Source organism: Polypterus senegalus, chromosome 7, assembly GCF_016835505.1.
Source record: "Polypterus senegalus isolate Bchr_013 chromosome 7, ASM1683550v1, whole genome shotgun sequence".
In the NCBI taxonomy this organism is placed as follows: Eukaryota; Metazoa; Chordata; class Cladistia; order Polypteriformes; family Polypteridae; genus Polypterus; species Polypterus senegalus.
The window spans coordinates 76,004,240-76,028,423 of NC_053160.1; the positions used below are offsets into that span (position 1 = coordinate 76,004,240).

The following is a 24,184-nucleotide window of genomic DNA, read 5'->3' on the forward strand; positions in this document are numbered from 1 at the left end:
AACTGCCGACCTCACTAGTGACAACACAAACTTCATGCAACTTTTTTGCACACTTTTGAGAATAGTACACTCTGTGTTTTTTGGGAAGATAGTATGTAGGCTTTCATTTACTATGTACAAGTTCAAAGCCTGGGGCCTCATGTAAAATTTTGCACAGCCCATTTCCACACTCACTTCGGGATGAATAAAAACTAAACTTGGTGTAAAGCCATGTACATTTTCTCAACAGCCTCACACCATGTGTACACACTTATGTGCTCATTTTGCAAACTGGCGGCACCTAGCTTCAAAGCAGTACTACTGCTTCTGTGTCAATTCCCTTTCTTTTTACGATTCACATCTATGACATGGGCTTTACCAAATACATCAAAATTACTTGCACATCGTTTACAAATTTAAGGCACTTGACTGTAATCATCCTGTAACCATATAACGGTGCATGGAAAGGCCGTGCTCCAAAATGTTTAATACATTCATGAAAATGATATCAAGTTCATATCTTAGTCTTCAAAAATTTTCAAAGAGCTGTAATATCATGAATATCACCTTTTCATGTCAACTTTGACATCCGACCACTTCTTTTTTGAAATTCTTCTTTTTTATGCATGCTTTTACCATTGTCTTTTAACAAAACACTGAACGGAAGGGTCTATTTATATTGATTTGCATATTTAATTTAAAGAGGGGAAGTGTGTGGAACTTTGCTTACGCACATTTTTATACACACATTACTGTTTTTGCCTGTACACCATCTTTTAGTGAATGCTATGCATGGCATTATTCATGAGGCCCCTGGTCCCTCAAAACATGAAGTGCTTGTATTGCCAGACTACTTTTCAATCATAATATTCTGAATGTAGCTTTCCTTACAAAAAGTTTAGTAACATCACAGTCCCAACCCAGACTTTTCTAGGAACTATGCAAGATGTATGTTATGATACAGGAAGCTCTTAATTAAATGAAGAAATCTGCCAGCAGAAGAAACATAAAATTAAATGGGTGCTATCGTTCCTTGTTGGGCTACAGCACTGGATAGATTGTACAACCAGATATCTTTATGTCAGAAGCATAATCTTTCAAAATGGTATAACATCAAAAGAAACCTTGCACTTGTATTCCTTGATTAAATCAAGGAATGCATAAAAACCTCTTCATAAAGGAGACACACATTACCATCTTTGTTTCAGCATTAGCTCTAACTACCTTTTAGTGATACACTTAAACTTCATCAGTAACTGTTACACTTTAGTAATTTATTAATAAAACACAGCAAACAAGGTTGTACGCTTTATTTACAGCCGTTCGTTCAATTCCTCAAAGAAAATTCTCTTGTCTACAAGGGCAATAATACTTTTTAAATACTTTTATTACAAAAACTTACAGATTTTTTCCAGTTGAGTGAAGCAAACTTCCTTTCACTGGATCCACTAACAGGATTGTATCTTGCTGAATAGGACCCAAGTGCTTTTGCTGATAGATATGCTTATTGCTGAAAGTGCTAAAAAAACAGACAAATTAAGTTATGGTAACATAACAATATGTATTTAAAATTTATGAAAAGATGGATTATGACCCAATCTAATATCTGACAGATTTTAACAAAAAAGAAATGAACCACACATGTTGGGAGGGCCTAAATGCATACACACTGTCCTAGAAGCCTAAATAAGAGAGTTCCCCGATCTAAAACATTTTAAAAAGCCAAATATATACACAAACAGCATCAACACAATATATGCTTTCACAACTGTTAGGCATGAACTGCATTAAATATGCTGTGCAACACCTGTTTAAAGGAGACCTGTGTTTCTTTGGACTTTGCTAAGCTTTTAATCAGCTGACTACTTTTATACAACTACACCGTTTACCACAGTAAGTAATTTTACACTGGTATTCTTCTACACGATGTGTTTCAATTCAGACCAGGTGTTCTAGAATTGCAAATATCGATAAAGTGGAGAGCACATACAGTACTGTACATCACTGAGACGCTGTATATGGATTTTCATTGTCAGGCATACTGTATTCAATACAATATTTGTTGATTTTGAAGCCGGTGACAAACTGACAATAATGGTGGTTGAAATGTTAACATTGAAAATGAAATTGTTGAACTATGTGTAAATTGTCAATAATATCTAAACATATAGGGGATGATGATTATTAAAAAAAAAATCAAAAGATTGAAAGGACCCTTTAAAACAGGTGTAATTTCACTTTTAAGCCTTTTTCTTGGATTCAATACAATTTTAACACAAAAAGGAGTGGAATGAAGAAGCAAAATCCAGTTATCAGAAATAATATATTTTATTTCATAGAGTAAAGCAAATCAAACAAGCAAAAAGATTTAGGAATAGCCAAGGTGGGCAAATCACTGTAGAAACAACAGTTTTCAATAGTTCAACATCTAGACATGATGCAAATTAGAAGGAAATTACTGATTATTAATTAGAAAGAAATGTAACTTCTTGTAGTGTTCAGGCTATTCCAGCACATGCAACAGACGAGTAACCAAAGATCCAGCGATTAGCAATTGGAGGACGAGATGGTAATTAAAATGAAAGGCATGATCTACATGCAAATCGCATCTACTAACACACTAAACATGGGAAGATGAAATGAGGATAAGTGAACAAATGGGAAAGGATCAAAGTAGAGCTGAAGGAATCCATCCTCTGTATTTCCTAAACCTCTACCTTTTTATCCACCATTACTTGACAACCCCACAGAATATATATCCCGTAAGATACAAATAACTTGTAGGAATATGGATTTATATTCATCACTAAATTAAATTATTGTTCAGGTGACGAGTATGTGTCATGACGCTCATTCAAAACAGTTGGAATTGTTGTACAATTTTATTATTTTATTTGCATATTAATGATAAATCATACTTCAAAGCTGCAAATGTTTTCATTCATAATTGTTGTGCACATAATAATAATTAAATTTAATTTTAGACAAAGGCCTCACTATAATCTTCCAAGTGCTGATCATCAAAGTCTGGAGGTTTATCTTTCTAGAGACTTCACTTATGAGATGTTTTATGTTATCTACATTATAACACTTCTACAACTGCGTATTAGGAAGGCACCTATCTACTTATGAGCTGAGGCATCATGTAACCTATTCATTCTAACCATGACAGTATTATAAATAAATGGCAAATTATAAACAGTTCATGGAAACTTGAAAATATCAAAACAAAACTTGTACTCTTCAGAAAAAATACATTTATTTTAATTTACTTTAAAGAAATTTATTTTAGAAAGAAATGGAGTGAATGGGTCAAAAAAAAAAAAAAAAAGAAATTTGACACTTGGACCACGAAATCTTTAAAACCGTTTCTTAGCGAGCACCTATGGGCCAAGGGTAACCTACATTCCAAAATTTCAAGTCCCAAGTCCTCATGGTTCGGGAGATTCACCACAAATAAGTTACTATAGCAGTTCCAACAAAATACATAACAGAAATGCACCATCACCTAATTCTAATGTTTCATCCTTTTATTGATTTACTAGCAAAATACCCGCGCTTCGCAGCGGAGAAGTAGTGTGTTAAAGAAGCAATGAAAAAGAAAAGGAAACATTTTGAAAATAACGTAACATGATTGTCAATGTAATTGTTTTGTCACTGTTGTGAGTGATGAGTGTTGCTGTCATATATATATATATATATATATATATTTACACACACACACACATAAACATATATATATACATATCTATACATATACACATAAATATACACACACACATATATAAACATATATACATATACATACATATCTACATATATACACACACAGCTATTTCGTATCAGTGCAATACGCTGCTTGTTAAAACGGATGACTCCGCTCTTACGTGCAAGTCTGCGTGGATATTATGAACTATCGTATTTGTTCAAGTTCTATTTAAATTTTAAATAGAAGGAATTTTTATTTAGTCGACAGAAATATCTTTGGTAGGAATGGTAAAAACAGACAGGAATATTATTAGTGAATAAATCAACTCAAACCTTAAACAACTTATAATATTTTGCTCTCCATAAAAATATATCCTGTCTAAATTATACAAGTTAGAAATAAAGTAAACAAACATTCAAATTTCTTTACTCTTATGTAATTTTATATAAAAAATAAACTTAGATTTTAAATATCCCAAAAGATTTTGCTCTCCATAAAAATATATCCTGTCAAAATTATACAAATTCAAATATGAACATGCTGCATAACAAAACCTGGAAATATAAATAAAATGTGTTCCTTTCAGCAATAACAAATCAAATCATTCAGTTTTCTTTGCTCATATGTCATTTTAGAGCTGGACGCCTGGCATCTTTTTTTGGCAACAAGTTCGTTTCTGTTTGGTGTGAGGTTCTGTGTTGTGGAGATTCTCAGGATGGATTGCAGGTGCTCATCAGTGAGGCGACTCCTGTGTGCTGTTTTGTTAGTCTTTATCACTGAGAAGAGCTTCTCACACAGATATGTGCTACCAAACATGCACAAGGTTCGAGCCGCATGTAGACGGACTTTTTGTTCTTCAAAGTCACCAAAGCGCCGTGCAAACTCAGTGCGCTCAGTTTATCAGCAAAGTGCGTATTTGGGAACACCGTAGTGGCGACTTGGTTTAACATTACTTGGCAACAGGGAAAGTGGGGCAAATTGCACTGGTGCATTTGTGTCTCCCATAAAAGCAGCTTCACTTGAAATCACTTTGTGATTGTGCACGGTAAAAGCGTCCGCTGAAGTGTCAGATTCTTATTTAATTCTTCTGCTTTCTGTATCTTCTGCATTGCATTCAGGTTACCCTGATGTTTTGTCTCATAGTGCCGTCTTAGATTAAATTCTGTAATTACAGCCACATTAGCTCCACAAATGAGACACACGGGTTCAGTAAACATATACTCAGCCTCCCATCGGTTTTTAAAGGCTCTATTTTCAGAATCAACTTTTCTCTTCAGCATCGTGTGAGCTAGCTTCGCAATAACTTGCAGCATCATAAGCTAGACTTGATTAGCGGTAAGTGTTACGGCAAGGCAGCTGAAGCGCTGCATTATGGGATCTGTAGTTTATTGTGTTACCAGCGCTTCATATACCGGGCCATTAATAACAATAATACAGTATATAAAATGATCTGCGGGCGGATATAATTACGCCGGGCGGATGTGGCCCTGACCCTTGAGTTTGACACATATGGACTAAATAGAACTTGAAAAGATATATTTTTTCAAATGTGATCGCGCAATTCAGATAGAGTTGGCGCACTACAGCCTGCATGCCTCAATAAGTCATCCTCCCTCGCTCTTACTTTTTACCGTTCATCTAATGAATACACTGAGTATGGCTTTACCAAAACAATCATTGATGGCGAATAAAGTATCCATTATTGAGTATGTAGATCGGGATATATATATATACATATATATATACCAGCGTATCGCAGCGAGAAGTAGTGTGTTAAAAAGCTAGAAAAGAAAAGGGAACATTTTAAAAATAACGTAACATGACTGTCAATATACAGTATTTGTTTTGTGAGTGTTACTGAGTGTTGCTGTCATCAAGGATTTGATTATCATTATTTCTTTCAATCAGGTTCGTATTTGTAGGATGTGTTGTGTTCAAGTTACATTCCGTGTTTGTCAATCGTTGTAAAGATGACAGGTTTCATTCATCGATTCGTTTCTTACTGCATCAATAAACAGCTCGTCTTCTTCTTTATCTGAGACCTGACACACTGCATGCATGGGTTTTTACACTGTCTTCCTTTAGCGGGACATTGACTTTTTCCAACGTGTGCTTTGTTTCGCAGTAGTTGGATTTATGAATATGCTTGTATGTATCAGGCGCTTCATATTTTTGCTGCCTTTTCAATTGTGTAATTGGTTTTGTTCAGCTCTTTGGAACTGTTGCTTTTATCTGTGCACTGCGTCAGTTCCGTGAGCCACTCGGTGTACATGCATCGAAGGTTCCCAGCTGTGCTGGTGCCATCTCGTGCTATGTCCATGGCTGTATTTAATGTTACCTTAGTCCTGGCACTTAAAACTTTCTCTCGCAGTTTCGCTGAGTTTGTGTCAAACACCACCCTGACCATCTCATCTTCCTCTCCATAAGCACAGTCCTTCACCCGTGAATATTTAGTGGGAGTTTGCTATTGGATTGCCGCTTGACGGACGGCCTTATATGGGCAGGCACTAAATTACAAGCGCCAGCGCAGCCTGTCTATGAACTTAATTTAAAGTGTAGGTTTACATGTGCTTTGTTTCAGTAGCAGAACTCATGAATATGGTTGTATATGTCACTTTCGCTTCGCTTCTTATTGTTTCGCTGCCTTCTCAATTATATAATGCATGTTTTCTTCAGCGCTTTTTTGAGGTCTTCCTGGTTTTCTATGTACTGCGTGATTACGTGGGAGGCGTGATGATGTCACACGAAACTCCCCCCCACGGTGTTGAAGCTCATCTCCATTACAGTAAATGGAGAAAAACAGCTTCCAGTTATGACCATTACGCGTAGAATTTCTATATAAAACCTGCCCAACTTTTGTAAGGAAGCTGTAAGGAATGAACCTGCCAAAATTCAGCCTTCCACCCACACGGGAAGTTGGAGAATTAGTGATGAGTCAGTGAGTGAGTGAGTGAGTGAGTGAGGGCTTTGCCTTTTATTAGTATAGATAATTTTATAAAAAAATAAATTTGCTATGTAAAGACAAATTCTGCAAAAAAGGTAATTTAAAACAACTGGAAACTATTATTTAACAATATAATTTGAACTAAATAACAAAATACTTACTTTGCTCCCCATTTGTGGTCTCCTCTGTGGAAGATTACCAAGTTATTATTTGAATCAAGAGCCAACCCAGATACTTGTCCAAGATTAAAGTCTGACTCTGGCCAATCAGTCATTTCTATCAAATGATAACCTAAAATAAAAATAAGAATATTTAGAGCCCATTTTAAGATGGAAATAAAGAAAAATTATTCAAATTAAAGAAAGTATCAACATTGATTTAGTCTATCAAGACAAAGGAATTGCCACTGACTTGCACTTCTGCATCACAGGTAGTTTACATACTGTTTCTGTGAAATTTGCACTCCCATGGTTCCAAAGAGACACATGTTAGGTTAATTGATGACTCTAAAGTTACCAGTACAAGTGCAGATGTGTGCTCAGGTGTTCATCCACAGCTTGTTCTAAGTTTGTGTACACAATGTAGCTAGAACAGACTTTAACCTGCTGTGACTCTTTCATGGAATTGTGGGTGAATGTTTGCTGACTTTCATAAAAACAAGTTACACAAAATGCCAGGCAAAAGCATTCTAAACATTCAAAAGGGATCTGAATTCTTCTACACATTATCTGCCACAATTCTTATCAAGTAAAAAGTTTCAGATTAAGTAAACATTTTTAGATTAATCTTTTAAAACATAGACTGCTAAATAAAAAGTGTTGTAGGTGAAATACTGTAAGTCAGATGTCAGAAAAGCTAGGAAATCATGTAACATGTGGCCCCTTTTCATAGGGCAGCATCATTGGAACTTGCTATATTACATTTTAAAGTAAAGATAGAAGTTATCCAATGGAACAAACACTCCATTTTGTGGTATTAAACGATTATGCTTCTCTTTTCACTCTTTTTTTGTATTAAAGGTTTACTGAATTAAAAAAAAAAAATTTTTTATTAAAATATAATATTCAATAAAAAAATAATTATTATATAATAACAAATATAAATATAAAAGTCTTCAATAAGATGGATGGGTTTATTTATTCTGACACAATAAATGAAAGCTTGGCTTATATTTGCGCCAGCACAGATCTCACAGCAACTTCAACATTGTAAATAATGCAGTGGCACTTTGCTTTTATTAGAAAAGTTGAAAAAGCCAATTCACTTAAATATTTGGTGGCAAATGGCAGCAGGAGATGTCATAGCCAACTCGGAGAGTGATGGAAATTTATCTCTAATTCTAACTGAAAAAGCATTCAAGGATTTCTTTGAAAATCCATGTTTAAGACTTGTATCACTAGAATGCTATGTAAATTCTTCTTGAGCCAGTAATAACAGATGTTTCACCTGCTCCATTTATACATTGAATGTTTTTTGAACCTACTGAAAACGATCAGTCTGAAACTCTGGAAAAAATATTTACCAAACTGGTTTATAAGGCATATCAAATAATCAGTTATAGTTTGCGTAATCAAATTATAACTTAAATGTATTTTCTTTGAAAGAAAAAACATCCATACATAAAACATTTTAAATGAGTCATTTTCTACTTTTTTCCTCTATATGTTTTTCAGAAATTCCAGAAATATTTTCGTTAAGAAAAAAATTGTGTTCTTCCCCAACAGAGACATATTCCGTTTGTTGAGTTTCTTGAACACATATGACAAGCAAGGTATACAGAGTCAAATGTTGTGAAAATGAAAAAATCCAAGCTATTGTCAGACAAAAAGGATTAATTCATTTTTTAATATATATATAAATTTTATATATATATATATATATATATATATATATATATATATATATATATATATATATATATATACACACACACACACACACACATACATAAAAGAAATACATAAAATATATATATATTGTGGACTTCAACCCGGACACAGACAGACGGACATCGTTGTTCACCCAACACACATTTATTTTACAATTATTTACAATCACGTGCACCTCAAACCCCAGTGCCTTCAGCACCGTTTCCCCAATGTCCAGGCCTCTCAGTTTCAATGCCTCTCTCTCCTGGCCGCCTCCAGTCCTCTTTCCAGCTCCGTCTCTCTTCCACCCGACTTCCGCTATCGACTGAAGGGAGGCGGCCCCTTAAATAAGAACCCGGATGGGCTCCAGCTGCTTCCTGGCACTCCTCCGTAGCCACACCCCAGTGTGGCGGAAGTGCCAGCTGCGCACCCGGAAGCCGTCTGGGTGTCCCCTGTTGTCTTCCCCCCAGCACTTCCTGGTGTGGCGGAAGTGCTGGGCTCCAGGGATATTCAGGCACCGGGGCGCTGCCTGCCGGTGGCCACGGGTCCCTACAGGGCTGGGCTTCAAGCCCTTTACCCGAGGCCCCAACATAACCAGGGCGGACGCCCCTCGCGGTCTGGAGGAGGCACAAGCCCTCCTTCGGTCTTCCTGGGCGTCCCGGCCGGATACCACAATATATATAAAAATACACACACCCACACACTGTATATAAAGCTAAAGCTGCAGCTCAGTTTGAACTCAGTTTCCCAAAAATGCTGTCGATTTCTGTATCTTCATCTCTTTTAAATAAATGTTTGGAGGGCGGTACTTTCTGACAAAGCGAATATAAAATAAATATAATATAATAAAATCTCAGGTTCTTTGTGGTACGTGCTGACTGGTGATTCTCATATCTGAATTGGGTAATGTGTCTCTTTATATAAACTGCCCTTTATTCCTAAATATAACAGCTCTAAGCATAAACTGCTATGATGCAATTTATAATTAATTATAGGTGAAAATAGAGGAAATATACTGAGATACCAAACACAAACTTTATGCTTTGATGTCTCTGGAAACTGTTTATAATTACTTGTTATTTATCCCTTTTGAGATCACAAATACCATTCTTGGTATCATTTTGTTTTCTACAAAAAAGCCACTCATCCATTTTCTGACCTCAAGTTTGTGAGAAGGTGAAGCTTTTTACAGCTGTAAAAGGGGAAACAATATCTGGTGAGGTGAATTTCACAGACGGCACATGCAGTACATAACAGCTCTCAATAAATCCAGTCCGGTTTGGGTTTGTTAGTTAATTCAATATGCACATCTCTGACTTTTAAGAAAAAAGCAGGGTTACAAAACCCAAAGAGAGTACACACATGTAACATAGAAATAGTGAGGATGAAAAGGCCTGGACTTAAACACAGTGTCCTAAAGTTGGGAGACAGCACCACTAATCACATCACTGGATTACTGAGAGGAATACAAATAACAACAAGTTAGACTAAAATGTTGAGTTGATGTATTTATACTGCAACTACTGAATAAAAATGTAGCCAGAAATTGTTGCGATAAATCAGAAGTAATTGCTACAACTCACATAATTTTCCTGAGAATCGATCAATCATAGAGTGTGCTAATAAAAATGTTAATTAATGGTAAAATACCTAATCTTAACACTTACTATCACATGATAAAGAATTGTGCACCATTTCTCAGAACACACCAGGTGAAGAAACCATTTGACTGCTACTGCAAGGCTTGTGACCCTATGAGCTGGCTGAAAACTAGACATCTTATTAATGTCTACGTGTGGAAGTTTGTGTGTCTGTCCAGCTTGGAAGTGAGAGGTGGATTTGGGGTAAGGGCTCCGCCTCTGCGGAAAAAGAAAATTCGCTAATAACACAAGCGAGGCCATCACGTCAGCAAAACGAAACCTCAGAAGAAAGACAGTCACTTAGATGCTAACATCGGCAAAATGGTATCTCTTTTACTTTTCCTCCCGCCATCAATGCACAAGCAATGCGAGGATGTCGGCAAAATGAATTCTCCTGGAAGAGAGATTCCCAGAGTAGTTCCTTTCATTTACTTGACATCTCTACATTTCAATTTTTTTTCTGACGATTTCAATATAGTTTCTAGGACCCCGGGCTTTTTACAGCACAGGCTTACACAACTACTTTAAATATAAAACACTAGAGAAGATAATGATTTTTTTCAATGCTTCATAAAGTTGAAGACTCAAAACTTCCTAGTAAGGTATAGTATTTATATATTTTGTTTAATGATCAGAACAGACTTCTAGCTTGTTATGAAAATAAATGGAAGCCATTCACATACATGGAATATACTATACATTATAAAGCCCTGGCACTGTCCAACAAATGTGCATTACAGCTCCTTTGTCTGCATCTTTACTTTTCTTCAGCAATCTAATTAAATGTTTATTTACATCAAATACAATGATGGAATCCCTTCATTAACAGACAGCCTGAACATAATTAGCAACTGAGGGAGCACAATACAAATGCTGGCAAGTATGATGCCATTATGGAAGGCTTTAACTGAAACCTAAGGGGAATGAGCTATAAAAGTCAGCTCAGCCTAGACAATGTATACTACAACATGAGCAAATTTAATAAATATTGACTGCTGTGACAATCCTACCGAGAAAATCAGTATTGTTTCAATTTAGATAGCACAACATAACAAGAACCCATATTATAAACTCATCACAGAAGCTTTTAACCTTAACAAGTTATGACTCCAGGGGATACTGCAAGTGCAGCACAGGCTTCTAATCTATCGATCTACATTAATGTGTAATCAGTAAATTAAGTTCTTAAGTGTCTTCAGCTGCAGAAGAGACACTAATCCACACTGCTGCTATGGTAGCCGTAACAGGTTGATTTATAGCTTCTGTGCCGATAATAATAATGATCCCTGCTGCACATGCAATCATTTTATGGAAGCTCTGCTTATATTCAGGAACTCCTGGGCAGTGATTTCAACAAGAAGGAAATGAATAAAGATATAAAACTAGAAACAGTTCCCTAACCCACCTGGTTTCTGGAGGTAGGCAGCATTAGACCCATCAAGTGGTTTAGCTGTTAAAATCCTGTTCCCAGAAGGCCTTACAGTTGACTCTAGCTTGTGGAATTTGTGAATTCTATCTCTTATGAGAACTGTTTCTGCTCTGTCATTGTAGTCTGCTATGCCTTTTTGAGTAGGCCAACCAAGATCCTTCTTTTGGACTACGTTATCAATTTCTGCAACCAAATCTGCTTCCGTTTTCTGTGCTGGGTTATACTTATGCACATGGACAACATCTTCCCTTTCCCCTAGCAATCTGGAAAGGAGGGAATAGAAGTCACCTGTGCAGAAAAAGAAAAAGAGGAGAGAAGGAGGAGAAGAAGAAATGGTGATTGCATTTAAGAAGCAGCAGAAGACACAGAGCAGAGACAATTAAATTCACTCAGGCAAGTGACAGGTTGGAAGAAGAATGATAATTTTTTGATAATAGTAACAGAAAGAAATACTCAAAATAATGAAGCGTGAAGGTGGCTAAATAGCCATATTTAACTTTCTAAGCTTACGGTAATTTGCTGAATTTGTCAAAAAATGCAAAGAATGAATAAAACAACACTCCATGAGATATTCTGCTGCCTAATCTGATATCAGTATGTAAACAAGGGGTTTGATGTACAGAATTCAGACAACAGGTACTGTAGAATGGAGTGACTGCTGCTCATTTACAGAGCAAAATGGACTTAGCTAAAAACTAAACAGGAGTAAAGTCTTTTAAAATAAATGGACAAACTATTTGCTAAAGAAATAAATAAAGATTTGCCACAAGTACAAGAATTGAGAGATACAGTAAGCCCTGTGTAAGAGACTTAAAAGTTATTATCCTCACAAAGATGGAAGTTTGGTTGGCTAGTGTTTAAGTATGGTTTCTGCAGTTTAACGTAAGATAATGAATGCTCTTGATGACACTAGCATAGCATATTCAAACCTTCTAAAGTCACATCTGTATCTATACCAGAATTACAAGCATTTAAAATTGTGCAACAATGTTTCAATACAAAATACTTAACAAGAGTTTGGTCAAAATAAACACGTTGTTTAAGAAAAGGACTAATGATACAGAACATATGCTACTTCACAGCATGTAAACTGTGAAATGCTGCCTTTACAACAATACATTACCATTTTCACTATTTGCATGACAACTCCCCACACTTTAAAATAAGCCCAAGAAAAATGCAATATTTAATTTGTAGCTATCAAAACAGGTTCTGCAATCTAGCTTCCCAAGTACCCTGCCACATGATAGATACTACACAGAGATGTATTTTTTTAAGAATGACACTTATTTATTATTACACGTGTTACTCCAGACTGAGACACACATTAAGTGCCCCTACATCATTTTTCATGACCTTAAATATCTAACTTCCACCATAAAAAAAACCATGCAAACTCCTCACCCGATTGCTGCAGCTTTTAGTTATAGTTGACATATAACAGGCATGATTCTTAAGTTTCTTAAATATCTTGTTAGCAATGACGTGGTTAGTGAATTATACAACAACCAACTTTTTATCACACAGCCTTCTCCTCCGTATTAACATAATTGGCTCCTGGAAGCCCTCATTAGGCGAGCACTTCTAATTCAAACATGTAACCATCACTAATTTAAATGATAAAAAGAGTAATGCATTCTGCAGCCCAAATGTAAGGAAGATAGAATTTTTGAGGTAATGTTGTTGTATAGTAATCCCTCCTCGATTGCGGGGGTTGCGTTCCAGAACCCCCACAATAGGTGAAAATCCGCGAAGTAGAAACCATATGTTTGTATGGTTATTTTTATATATTTTAAGCCCTTATAAACTCTCCCACACTGTTCATAAATATTCTCCACACAGTTATACAGTAAACCCTCATTTATAGCGGTTAATCCGCTCCAGACAGATAAATTAATTTCCATGTATTCTTTATTTATAAATCTAATATTTTCGCAGTTAGAGCATAGAAAACCTGTTTTCGACCTTCTAAATACATTTTTTAACATTATTAGAGCCCTCTAGACATGAAATAACACCCTTTAGTCAAAAGTTTAAACTGTGCTCCATGACAAGACAGAGATGACAGTTCTTTTTCACAATTAAAAGAATGCAAACAGATCATCCTCTTCAAAGGAGTGCCGTCAGGAGCAGAGAATGTCAGAGAGAGAAATGTAAACAATCAAAAATCAATAGGGCTGTTGGGCTTTTAAGTATACGAAGCACCCAGGATCAATGTGAAGGTAGTCTTTCAGCATTTTTACAGGAGCGTCTGTATCTTCTAAGCAAACAGCCCCTCTGCTCACACTCCCTCCGTCAGGAGCAGAGAATGTCAGAGAAAGTGAGAGAGATAGAGAAAAGCAAACAATCAAAAATCAATACGGGCTGTTAGAGCTTTGAAGTGTGCGAAGCACAGAGCATACGTGCTCTGATTGGGTAGCTTCTCAGCCATCTGCCAATAGCGCCCCTTGTATGAAATCAACTGGGCAAACAAACTGAGGAAGCACGTACCATAAATTAAGAGACCCACTGTCCACAGAAATCCGCGAACCAGCGAAAAATCCGTGATATATATTTAGATATGCTTACATTTAAAATCCGATGGAGTGAAGCCGCGAAAGTCAAAGCGCGATATAGCGAGGAATCACTGTACTCTCTAATCATGGCGCTAGAGTGTGGTGAAGTATTGCATTAGTACTGTACACATGATAACAACCACCCTATAAAACAGACAGAAAGTTTTCTTATAATACAAATCCCTTTAAAATGAACACAGTCACTTCAATAGTAGCTGTCAAAACAAACTTTAAAGAGGAATTTTCCCTTCATTAAATGATAAAATAATATAGTAAAATTGCTGATTACTGGTTCCCATTATGCTCCTTCGTAGCTACTGTATTATGCAGTATGTATTCATATTTGATAAACAATGAAAACATATATTTCTTATTTATATGCACAGTATTTGTATTTTAATTTAAAAAATAACAAAACAAACTGTACAGTAAAGACAAGAAAAAAATAGCATCAATATTATGCGCACCAAACAAAAGAATGACAACGTCAATTTATTTATATAGCACATTTAAAACAACATAGGAATGCTGTGGCCAAACTGCTTTACAATAAAAGATGAAACAACATACAATTAACATAAATAGAAATAAAATAAAACATAAATAAAATTTTGTTAATAATAAATAGAAGTAAGATTACATAATCACAATGAGGAAACCATCACTATTACTGAAGGTCACGGAAAGCAAGTGAATAGAAATGAGTCTTTAATCTTGTTTTGAACAGGACAATTGTAGACGACTCCTTTATGTGACGAGGCAAAGAGTTCCACAGGCGAGGAGCAGCAGCTGCAAAGGCCCTGTACCCCTTAGTTTTACACTTAGTATGAGGGACAACAAGAGACAACTGACCAGAAGAGGTAAGCACTCTAAATGGCTGGTGTAAAGCACACAATTCAGATAAATAAGCAGGAGCAAGCCCATGTAAAGATTTAAAAACTAGCAATAAGATTGTAAAATCAATTTGAAAACTGACATTCAGCCAGTGTAAAGAAGCTAATATTGGAGAAAACAAATGCAAGATCTGCAGTGGTGGCTGTATCTTTGCTGTTGGTGATCAAGGCAGTGAGTCGGAGGGTGAAGGAGGAAGAGGCCAAGATGAAGCACAGAATTCCTTGAACTCCATTTCTTCACCATCCATAACTTTTGCAGCTCTTCCTTTCCAATGCAATGGGAGGTGGAGAAAGACAAAAAGTTGAAGGTGAAGACCCAGATGCAACAGCGGCAAGTGGAGGAGCTGCACAAAAGAGCAATGAGATGCTGGTATGCTTGGCTTCACATACCTTTATTTCCTACAGTTGTCTGTAGCACTCAACAGAATTTGCCACACTAATTGCTGTAACTGCAAAAAGGACTTTTCATGAAGTCAAGGACCCTCGTATCTTGGGTGTATACATCTAGTTAGTTAGTAAATTATAGTTTACTTTATATAGCACCTTTATGCTGTGACTGCTATTCCAAGACACTTTATAAACACAAACCTACAGCCAGACAAAACAAAACAGACGCTCAGAATTAGGATACATGCAGTGGCGTTGTGTGCCGTAAGAACAACGTCACACAAATGTGGCAAATGAATAAGCAGATGCTGGAGAGTGTTGTAGGAAAGTCCCTTCAATTCAAATGATTAACAGGTTTTAAAGATTTAACAGCTAACATGCCTATGCACTAATAAGTTAAACGAAAACAATACAAAATGATAAAATGTCATATCCACAGTGCTTGAAACAATGATTCAAACCCAAGATTCAATTCATTTGTTACATCCCAAATAACCCTATAATAAAATGTTTAAAGAAATAACAAAAAGGAGCATACTGTACATGCTGTATCTAGCAAATGATATGTGCATCCACTTGGGAAGCAAGTTTAGCTAAAGGGGCTCTAAATATAATTCGAACCTTTCCTTTCTCTTTTAAGTTACATTTGACAGACACTCATTTTTTTTTTTTTACCAATAGCTTGCTAGCTGAAGTCTGTTATATGACACACAGCAACCATATGTGAATATTTACCAATGGTCCTGCCTTTGACAGTGCTACACGGTGCAGAAGAGACATGGACTATTGTGGCTGCTCTAATAAATGGAATTTCAATGTTTTATTTGGAGCTTGCCATAGTAATTACTCCCCCAGCCCATATATTAAACCCACCCACTGGCAACAGTCAGCCAGCCATGTGCTGTTATCTCTGTGGTGATTTGTCATTATCTGTGCTGGGACTTAAGACCTTGGTGTCCACTGAGGAGCAGCTCACTGCAGGACATCTTTCCAAATAGCAGGTTAGCTTGCAGATTCAGTCTGCTGCAGGACCAGCAGCAGGCAGTGTTTTTCTTTGATGTATTTTGCAAACTTCTAATTTAAAAAAAAATTGTAATTAGCAATTTCCTGATGTTTTCAATCTCATCACTTGTTCTTTACTATTAATTTTGTTGCCAATCATGCCATACCCTTCACATGCATCTGTTCTTGGAAATAGGTGTCAACCAGTGGCAGCACAAAATCAATGAAGTTGTCAGATAAGTTGAACCTGAAAATTGACAGAGCCAATATACTTGTTAGAATGTGGTCAAGCCACATACACCTAGGGTTTCTCTATGAAACACTGTTGATTCATCATTGATAGTTCACACATTCACAGTTTGGATATGTGCTCATTTCACCAATGACCTCAAAATGTCTATCAAGTTTATATAAGGCTCATCATAAATAAGATGGTTTCAAACACCAGAAAAATCAAATTTGAACTGGATCTAGTATAAGACAAAGGGCCAAGTATAAAGAGCCTCACTGCAGTGCACTACTATGACATAATGTGGGGCAAAAAAATATGTATGATTTTGTGGGTTACGTAACAAAAAAAAACCTTAAAACATACTGAAACTAACAACGAATATGCAATGAAATAAAGATAACAAATTAATGCAAAAGAATAATTCATTGGAAAAAGTATTTTAAGATTCCATACTAATGCATTGAAATGGTCGGCCTGATCTATAAAAGGCTTAATTTGGTTTGACATTTTAGTTAATTACATGGATTACTTAACTTCATTTGAATTCGAGCATCCATTTCATGTCCATGACTTAATAAGGAGTCAAACATGCAAAACGAAAAAAAGAGAGTATAGAAAATGTGATCATCTAGATTAAATAAGTGATGTGTAAAATAGGATTTAACTGAATGAAGTGCCAAAAACATTTTCAGCCACAAGTTAAAATGAGGACATTTTTTTCCTCCAAATAAAACAATTGTTCAAAAAATATATTATAATCACCAATGTGAATCTGAGGCTAACTGGTGACTATAAATTAACTCCAGTGTGGTTGTGAGTATAGGATTGTGTGTGAGTGGACCCAGTGAACCCCTAGTTTCGGCTTTGCACCCAGTGCTGCTGGGATAGGCTCCGGCCCCTTGCAGCCCGGAATTGGATTAATTGGCTTAAAAATATTATGTTATGACACATTATGGCCATATTCATATACACAAGTATCAGCACAATATTTTGGGTGTTTCAGTCTTAAACCTTAACAAACTATCAATATGTGTTATTTACCAATCACTATCTATAGTTCATACATTCAGCACTGAAGAACATCCATGCAAATGCATCTCAGCAAACATAACAAAAACCAGCTCAGTGAGCTACAGGAATTGTTTAAAGAGCAAAATGTATGTGTTTATAAGGTCCAGGAGAATGTCCAGTCTTCACAGCGACCAAAAATGCACTTATAATCAAAAAAACAAAGGTAGCATTATCACAGATACATCCATATATCATTTAAGAAGACCCTTTCCATTCTACTATCAGGGGTAATTAGAGCCTATCAAGGTGACAATGTCAAGATCAAGGTGGCTTTATTATCCCTGAATATGAAATTCAACTGAACACTTGTGGGAGAAAAAGTAAACAATAAAGAGGAATACTGTAAATCATAAAATGATTTAATATATTCAACTCTTTCTTTGAAATGATATATTGAATGTAGTTTTGATTGGACTCTATTTTCTATATTTCAATATGACTGTCTGATTGCTTGGTAATGCTTATATTTAGAAATTTACAGGAAGGCTCGACACAAAACTGCTAGCATACGACATAATACCTGACATGTGGATTATCCCACACAAATGATTTGACAGTTTTGGACGTTTTGTTTGCGGTTGTTCAAGCTGAGTGCCCATTCAAGCCTACAGCATCATGAATTATTTTATCTTTCTTCTCCACGTAAATATAACAAAAATTTTTTCTGGGCCACCACTACAAACAACATAAGATGAGTGACAGACATAAAAAAATGACCATTTTTAGGTTGGGTATTCCATTAACAGTCTGAAAACAGTCAAACTGGTACAGACAGAATTCACCTTATGTTCAAGTGCTTGGTATGTGGCAGAAAATTGGAGATCCCAGGTAAATGTCACATGTACACAGGAGAAACAAAAATACACACAGTAAAGACACTGAGGTTTGAACCAAGGTTTCTGAAGCCATGAGGAAACATCACTTACCACTCTGATACCCTAGAGGTGAAAAGAGAGAGAGGTTAGGAGCACCCGCTGATACAGTGCATTGCCGCACCCACCACACGACATACTAACTCTAGATCCAGATTAGGACCTGCGTGCAGCCATGCAACGGGTGACACCTCAGCACCACACAAGTTCAGATGGAGTGGAACAGTGTAAGGTTTTTTATGGTGGCTGGAGTGCCAATTCTGCCACCAACCCCCAAGTTTTTCCCTGCAGGTTGGAGGGCCTACATTCAGGGCTGGATGCAGATTAACGTCATATCCAGGACAGAGCAATTGCAGGTTTAAGGGCCTTGCTCAGGGGCCCAACAGAGCAGAGTCCCTTTTGTCATTTATGCGATTCGAACCGGCAACCTTCCAATTGCCAATGCAGATCCCTAGCCTCAGAGCCACCACTCTGCCACTGAGGTGAAAACAGGCTTAAAAATTGAAATAACAATTAAATCCTTAGGAAAAATTAGGTTAAATCAAAAGAATATTATGCTAATATTAATGAACTGAATTACATGAAACCCATATTCAAAATATACTTTTGTCATCTTCATCTAAGAATTACATTATAAACAATAATGGACTGATCATCACTAGACAGACCGCTTATGTCTCAAAACTTTATACTCTGCTCATGTGTCAAGAACAAAATGGAATGCAAACCTTATAGCAGATGACGGCTAACTACATGAGTTAAGTACTACTTCCTTACTGTGTGAGTTTTCCTCACACATCCGAAAGACTGTCATGTATGCATAACTAGGAACACTGCCCCTTGCGTGATTTAACTCTCTGTGATAGCATGTACTGTTATAGACAGGCATTCTATTTAGGATTTGTTTCTGCAGGGCCAGAAAAGAGAACCACTATTCTAAGATCACAAACTGCATGGGCAGGTTAGAAAACGGGTGGCTACATGGACTATTCTGAATGCTCAAACTATAGATGAATTTCAACAATACTACATGAATACCTAAGAATAAATACCAAGCAATAATAAAAAAGAAAAAAAATCATTAACATGAAACTCTGGATTCAAAAACTGACTACTTTCATCATTCATAACTGAATGGCGAACAGATTGAGGCTACAACCTGCAATGTAAAAATGTCAATGCTTCAAATATCTATGAATATAAACAAAATGATTCATGTCTGTAGAAAATGTAGGACAGAATATAATCACCATTTTATTAAACTGAACAAAGGGATAACAACACAAACATACCCTACAATGTATTGCAGGCTACTATAAATTCTATGGAATTTATGAGGTTAAAAAAAATGTTGATTTGTAGCAGTAATGAGATTTTCCACACATTTAGACTATTGAAAAAATATGACTGCTAATGTTAAAGCATAGATTTATTTTTTCTGACAAAGCTGCTGCACTTTAATTTCTTTCCTTTATATTCGTGAATAAAGTTTAAAGATTAAATTGTACTGATTCTTTACTTAGCATTATGAAAAAATAAAATGAGTCATTATGCAGTAAAAAATAAATTACACTAATTTTTTAAGACATTCTGCTCCTCTGGTGTGTCTTCATCACTTCTTAATCCATGATATAAAAGTGAAAGAAAATGAGGAAAACAAGAAAGAAAGAACCTTCTCCTATGCTACATAGCACACCCATGAGCTAGTACAAAGCAGGTGACAAACGTTTGTCCCCAAATAGTAGAAGTAATCAGCAAGAGAAAAAACAGTGCATTTTTTGTGCCCTGAATAACGGAGTTCCATCCACCGTACCTGTGAAAGACGTAAGTGGATGTAGATCTGTTTCTACATTAAGAATATTCAACTGAAGGCTAAAAATGATAAAGAGTCACAGCCAAAATGTACCTGGCTGCATCTCTTATTGGCCGAGTATGATATAAGGGTATATTTTGGACTGTCAAATCTGTAAAAGAAAGAAATTAAGCAAAGGTGAACTGTACGTAGAACACATTCTAAATTATGTGACGGTCAGTTTTTATTTCTAGTCCTTTCTTTTTTTTTTTTTTTAAATTTGTTTGAATTAGCTTTGTCCTCTTCTAGAAGTCCTGCGAGCCTCTCTCTTTTAGTGTTATCTGAAATCTTAGTGAACTTCTTTTCTGTAAAACTTTTATTAAAAAGTTTAAGTGACTCTGCATTAATCCAGTAGAGTTATGCTTCTAAACTTGTATTTTTACCTTACTCTTCCTTTCTATTCTTTAAATATAACTCCATCAAAACAATAAACATTGCAGGAAAAAAAATCAAATATCTGATGTGTTATGAACTGCATTTGAAATGTCTTTCAAACTGACACCATTGCTTAGCAACAGGAGGACATTTTATCTTAGTCATACATATGATAGGAAAGGTAAATATAATTGTCAGTCCTGTCAATTGGCCACATTGAGTGAGATACATTTTGGACTTAACAAGAGCAAGTGCTGTCAGCAGCTTTGCCACCTAATAACAGTTTGTGTATATATAACTATACGTCAGATGTAACAATTTCAATGTTCAAGAATTTAATATGCAAGTGTAAAATAGCCTTTATAATTAGTATTTGAACAGATGTATTTTATTTTCTAATTTAAAGTGTAAAATAACCAGAAGATGAAGGTAAGTGAGGGGGATTTTGTAGAGTTTGAGGAAAATCTACACTAAGGGCTCTAAAATCTAGGGACTGACAAATAATTGATGCTTTGTCAAGCTGCATGGTAGGTCCAAAGTTGCCTTCAGTGTTTCAGTTCTCCTTTCATATCTTCTAAATAAATCTAGCGCAGGACAAATCAGTTATCAGGTGGAAAAGCAAACCTCCCAAGAGCTAAAACCATCTCATTGCTCATGTTTTAGGCCAGTGGAAAAAATAAGAATACACAGTGAACATTTAGTGGTCTTGAAATAAACATATAAGTACCAACACAAGAGTAAACAGCATAAATTAACAGCATACCATTTTATAACTGAGAAAAGAATACAAAAACAAAACAAATTAAGCAAGCAAAACAAAATCTATAAATAATTTCTATGGGGGCCCAAAGAACAGAGAGAGAGCAAATGATAAACTTTCAAGACTTTAAGAGTAATAATTATGAGATATTTTTGTATCATACCTTATTAATTTCACAAAAAAAAAAATACTGACCACAATTTCCTTATCACCACCTCTCTAGGGTCTTCTCAACCTGCTCTCAACTCTCGCTACAGGTCACAATGTCATCAGCAAATCTCATTGTTGACAGGGACTCCTGTCTAATCTTGTCTGTCAATCTGTCCATCACCAATGCAAATAAGAAAGGGTTCAGAGCCGATTACTGATGTAATCCTACCTCAACCTTGAATACATCCGTCAGTCCTCACTGTCACACTTCCCTCATACATATCCTGTACAACTCTTACGTACTTCTCTGCCACTCCACACTTCCTCATACAATACCAGAACACCTCTCTAGGTATCCTGTTGTATGCGTTCTCCAGGTCCACAAAGATGCAATGCAACTTCTTCTGGCCTTCTATATACTTCTCCATCAAGACCCTCAGAGCAAGCATCACATCTGCTGTGCATTTTCCTGGCCTGAAACCATACTGCTGCTCAACTCCCTTTTTAACCGAGCTTACACTACTCTTTTCCAAAACTTTATGCTGTGGCTCATCAATTGTATCCCTCTGTAGTTACTATAGCTCTGCAAATCCCCTTTATTCTTAAAATTCGGTACCAGTATACTACTTCTCCACTCAGGGCTCCTCTTACTTTTTAAAATTAAGCACTAAACGATTTGGTTAAAAACTTCACTGTCATCTCTCCCCAACAACTCTATACTTCCACAGGTGTGTCATCTGGACCAATGACTTTTCCATTCCTCATCCTCTTCATAGCTGTCCTTACTTCCTCCTTGTTAATCTGTTGCACTTCCTGATTCACTATCTCCACATCATCCAACTTTCTCTCTCTCATTCTCGTCATTCATCAGCCTCTTAAAGTACTCCTTCCATCTGCTCAACACTCTCCTCGCTTGTGAGCATGTTGCCATCTTTATCCTTTATCACCCTGACCTGCCCTAACTTGTACCCAATCAGTACAAATCCTTTCCTCCCTTCTTAGTGTCCAATTCTCTCATATCATGCACCTTTTCTTTAGCCTTCAACACCTCTCTCTTCACCTTGCGCCTTATCTCCTTGTACTCCTGTCTACTTTATGCACCACTCTGACTATCCCACTTCTTCTTCACCAACCTGTTCCTCTGTATATTCTCCTGTACTTCTCCATTCCACCACCAGGTTTCCACCTTCCTCTATCCAGATGTTACACCAAGCACCCTTCTTGCTGTCACCCTCACTACTTCTACTGTAGTTGCCCAACTGTCTGATAACTCTTCACTGCCACCCAGTGCCTGTCTTACCTCCTTCCTGAACTCAACCTTGCAGTCTTTCTTTTTCAACTTTCACCATTTGATCCTTGGCTCTGCCCTCACTCTCCTCCTCTGCTTGATCTCCAACATCCTCCTACAGACCACCATCCTATGCTGCCTAACTACACTTTCCCCTGCCACCTCTGTGCAGTCTACAATTTTCTTTAGACTGACCCTTCTGCACAAGATATAATCTACCTGTGTGCATCTTCTTAAAGTACATAACCACAGCCATGCCCAGCCTTTTTGCAAAATTACCTTCTGTATTCCTCTCCTTGACAACATACCTACTCATCACCTCCTCATCTCCTCTGTTCCATTCACCAACATGTCCAGTGAAATCTGCACCAATCACCACTCTCTCTACCACTTCATCCAACTCACCCTAGAAATCTTCTTTCTCATCCATCACACACCCAACTTGTGGGGCATATGCACCAACAACAGTAATCATCACAACTTCAATTTCCAGCTTCATAATCATCACTTTGACACTCTTTTCACCTCTAAAACACTCTTGAAACACTGTTCCTTCAGGATAATCCCTACCCCATTTCACCTCCTATTTACACCATGATAGAACAATCTAAACCCACCCTCAATCCACCTAGCCTTACGTCCTTTCCATTTAGTCTCTTGCATGCACAATATATCAATCTTCCTTCTCTACATCACATCAGCTAATTCACTCCCCTTACCAGAAATACTCACAATATTCAAAGTTCCTACCCTTGCTTCCAATCTATTTACCTCCCTCCTCTCCTTCTGCCTCTGTACACACCTTACCCCCTTATTCGGCCAACAGCAGCCCAATTTCCACCAGCACCCTGTTGGTCAATAGTACTAGTGGTGGTTGTTGTTAACCAGGGCCTCTGATGTGGGAAAAGTTTATACCAGATGCTGTTCCTGATATAATCCTCCTCATTTATATGGGCTTGGGACAGGCACAAAGAAACACAATGTTTTGTGCATCCCATGTGGCTGGCTTAAGATGACAGAGGTGGAGATATGCCCTAGAGAGGAAGAGGAATGAAGGTCAGTAGGTACAAGACAGAATACTTTTGTTTAAATGAAAGGGAGGCCAGAGGGGTGGTGAGGATACAGGGAGTAGAGTTAGCAAAGGTGGGTAAGTTTAAATACCTGGGATCAACAGTACA

At 36.7% G+C, this 24,184-nt stretch overlaps 1 protein-coding gene across 8 annotated transcripts in view; it reads right to left on the reverse strand.

Moving 5' to 3' along the window:
- The window catches only part of pam (peptidylglycine alpha-amidating monooxygenase), a 402,733-nt gene that overhangs the window by 44,523 nt on the left and 334,026 nt on the right, over nucleotides 1–24,184 (reverse strand). For 5 of the 8 annotated variants that reach the window (XM_039758909.1, XM_039758910.1, XM_039758908.1 and 2 more), the window contains exons 15-17: nucleotides 11,546–11,857; nucleotides 6,794–6,923; nucleotides 1,382–1,498 (exon numbers count right to left, since the gene is read on the reverse strand). In XM_039758909.1, the coding sequence (XP_039614843.1) occupies nucleotides 1,382–1,498; nucleotides 6,794–6,923; nucleotides 11,546–11,857 (559 nt within the window). The remainder of the gene's footprint in view (nucleotides 1–1,381; nucleotides 1,499–6,793; nucleotides 6,924–11,545; nucleotides 11,858–24,184) is intronic. The other 3 variants (XM_039758914.1, XM_039758912.1, XM_039758911.1) reach the window with 1 other exon arrangement.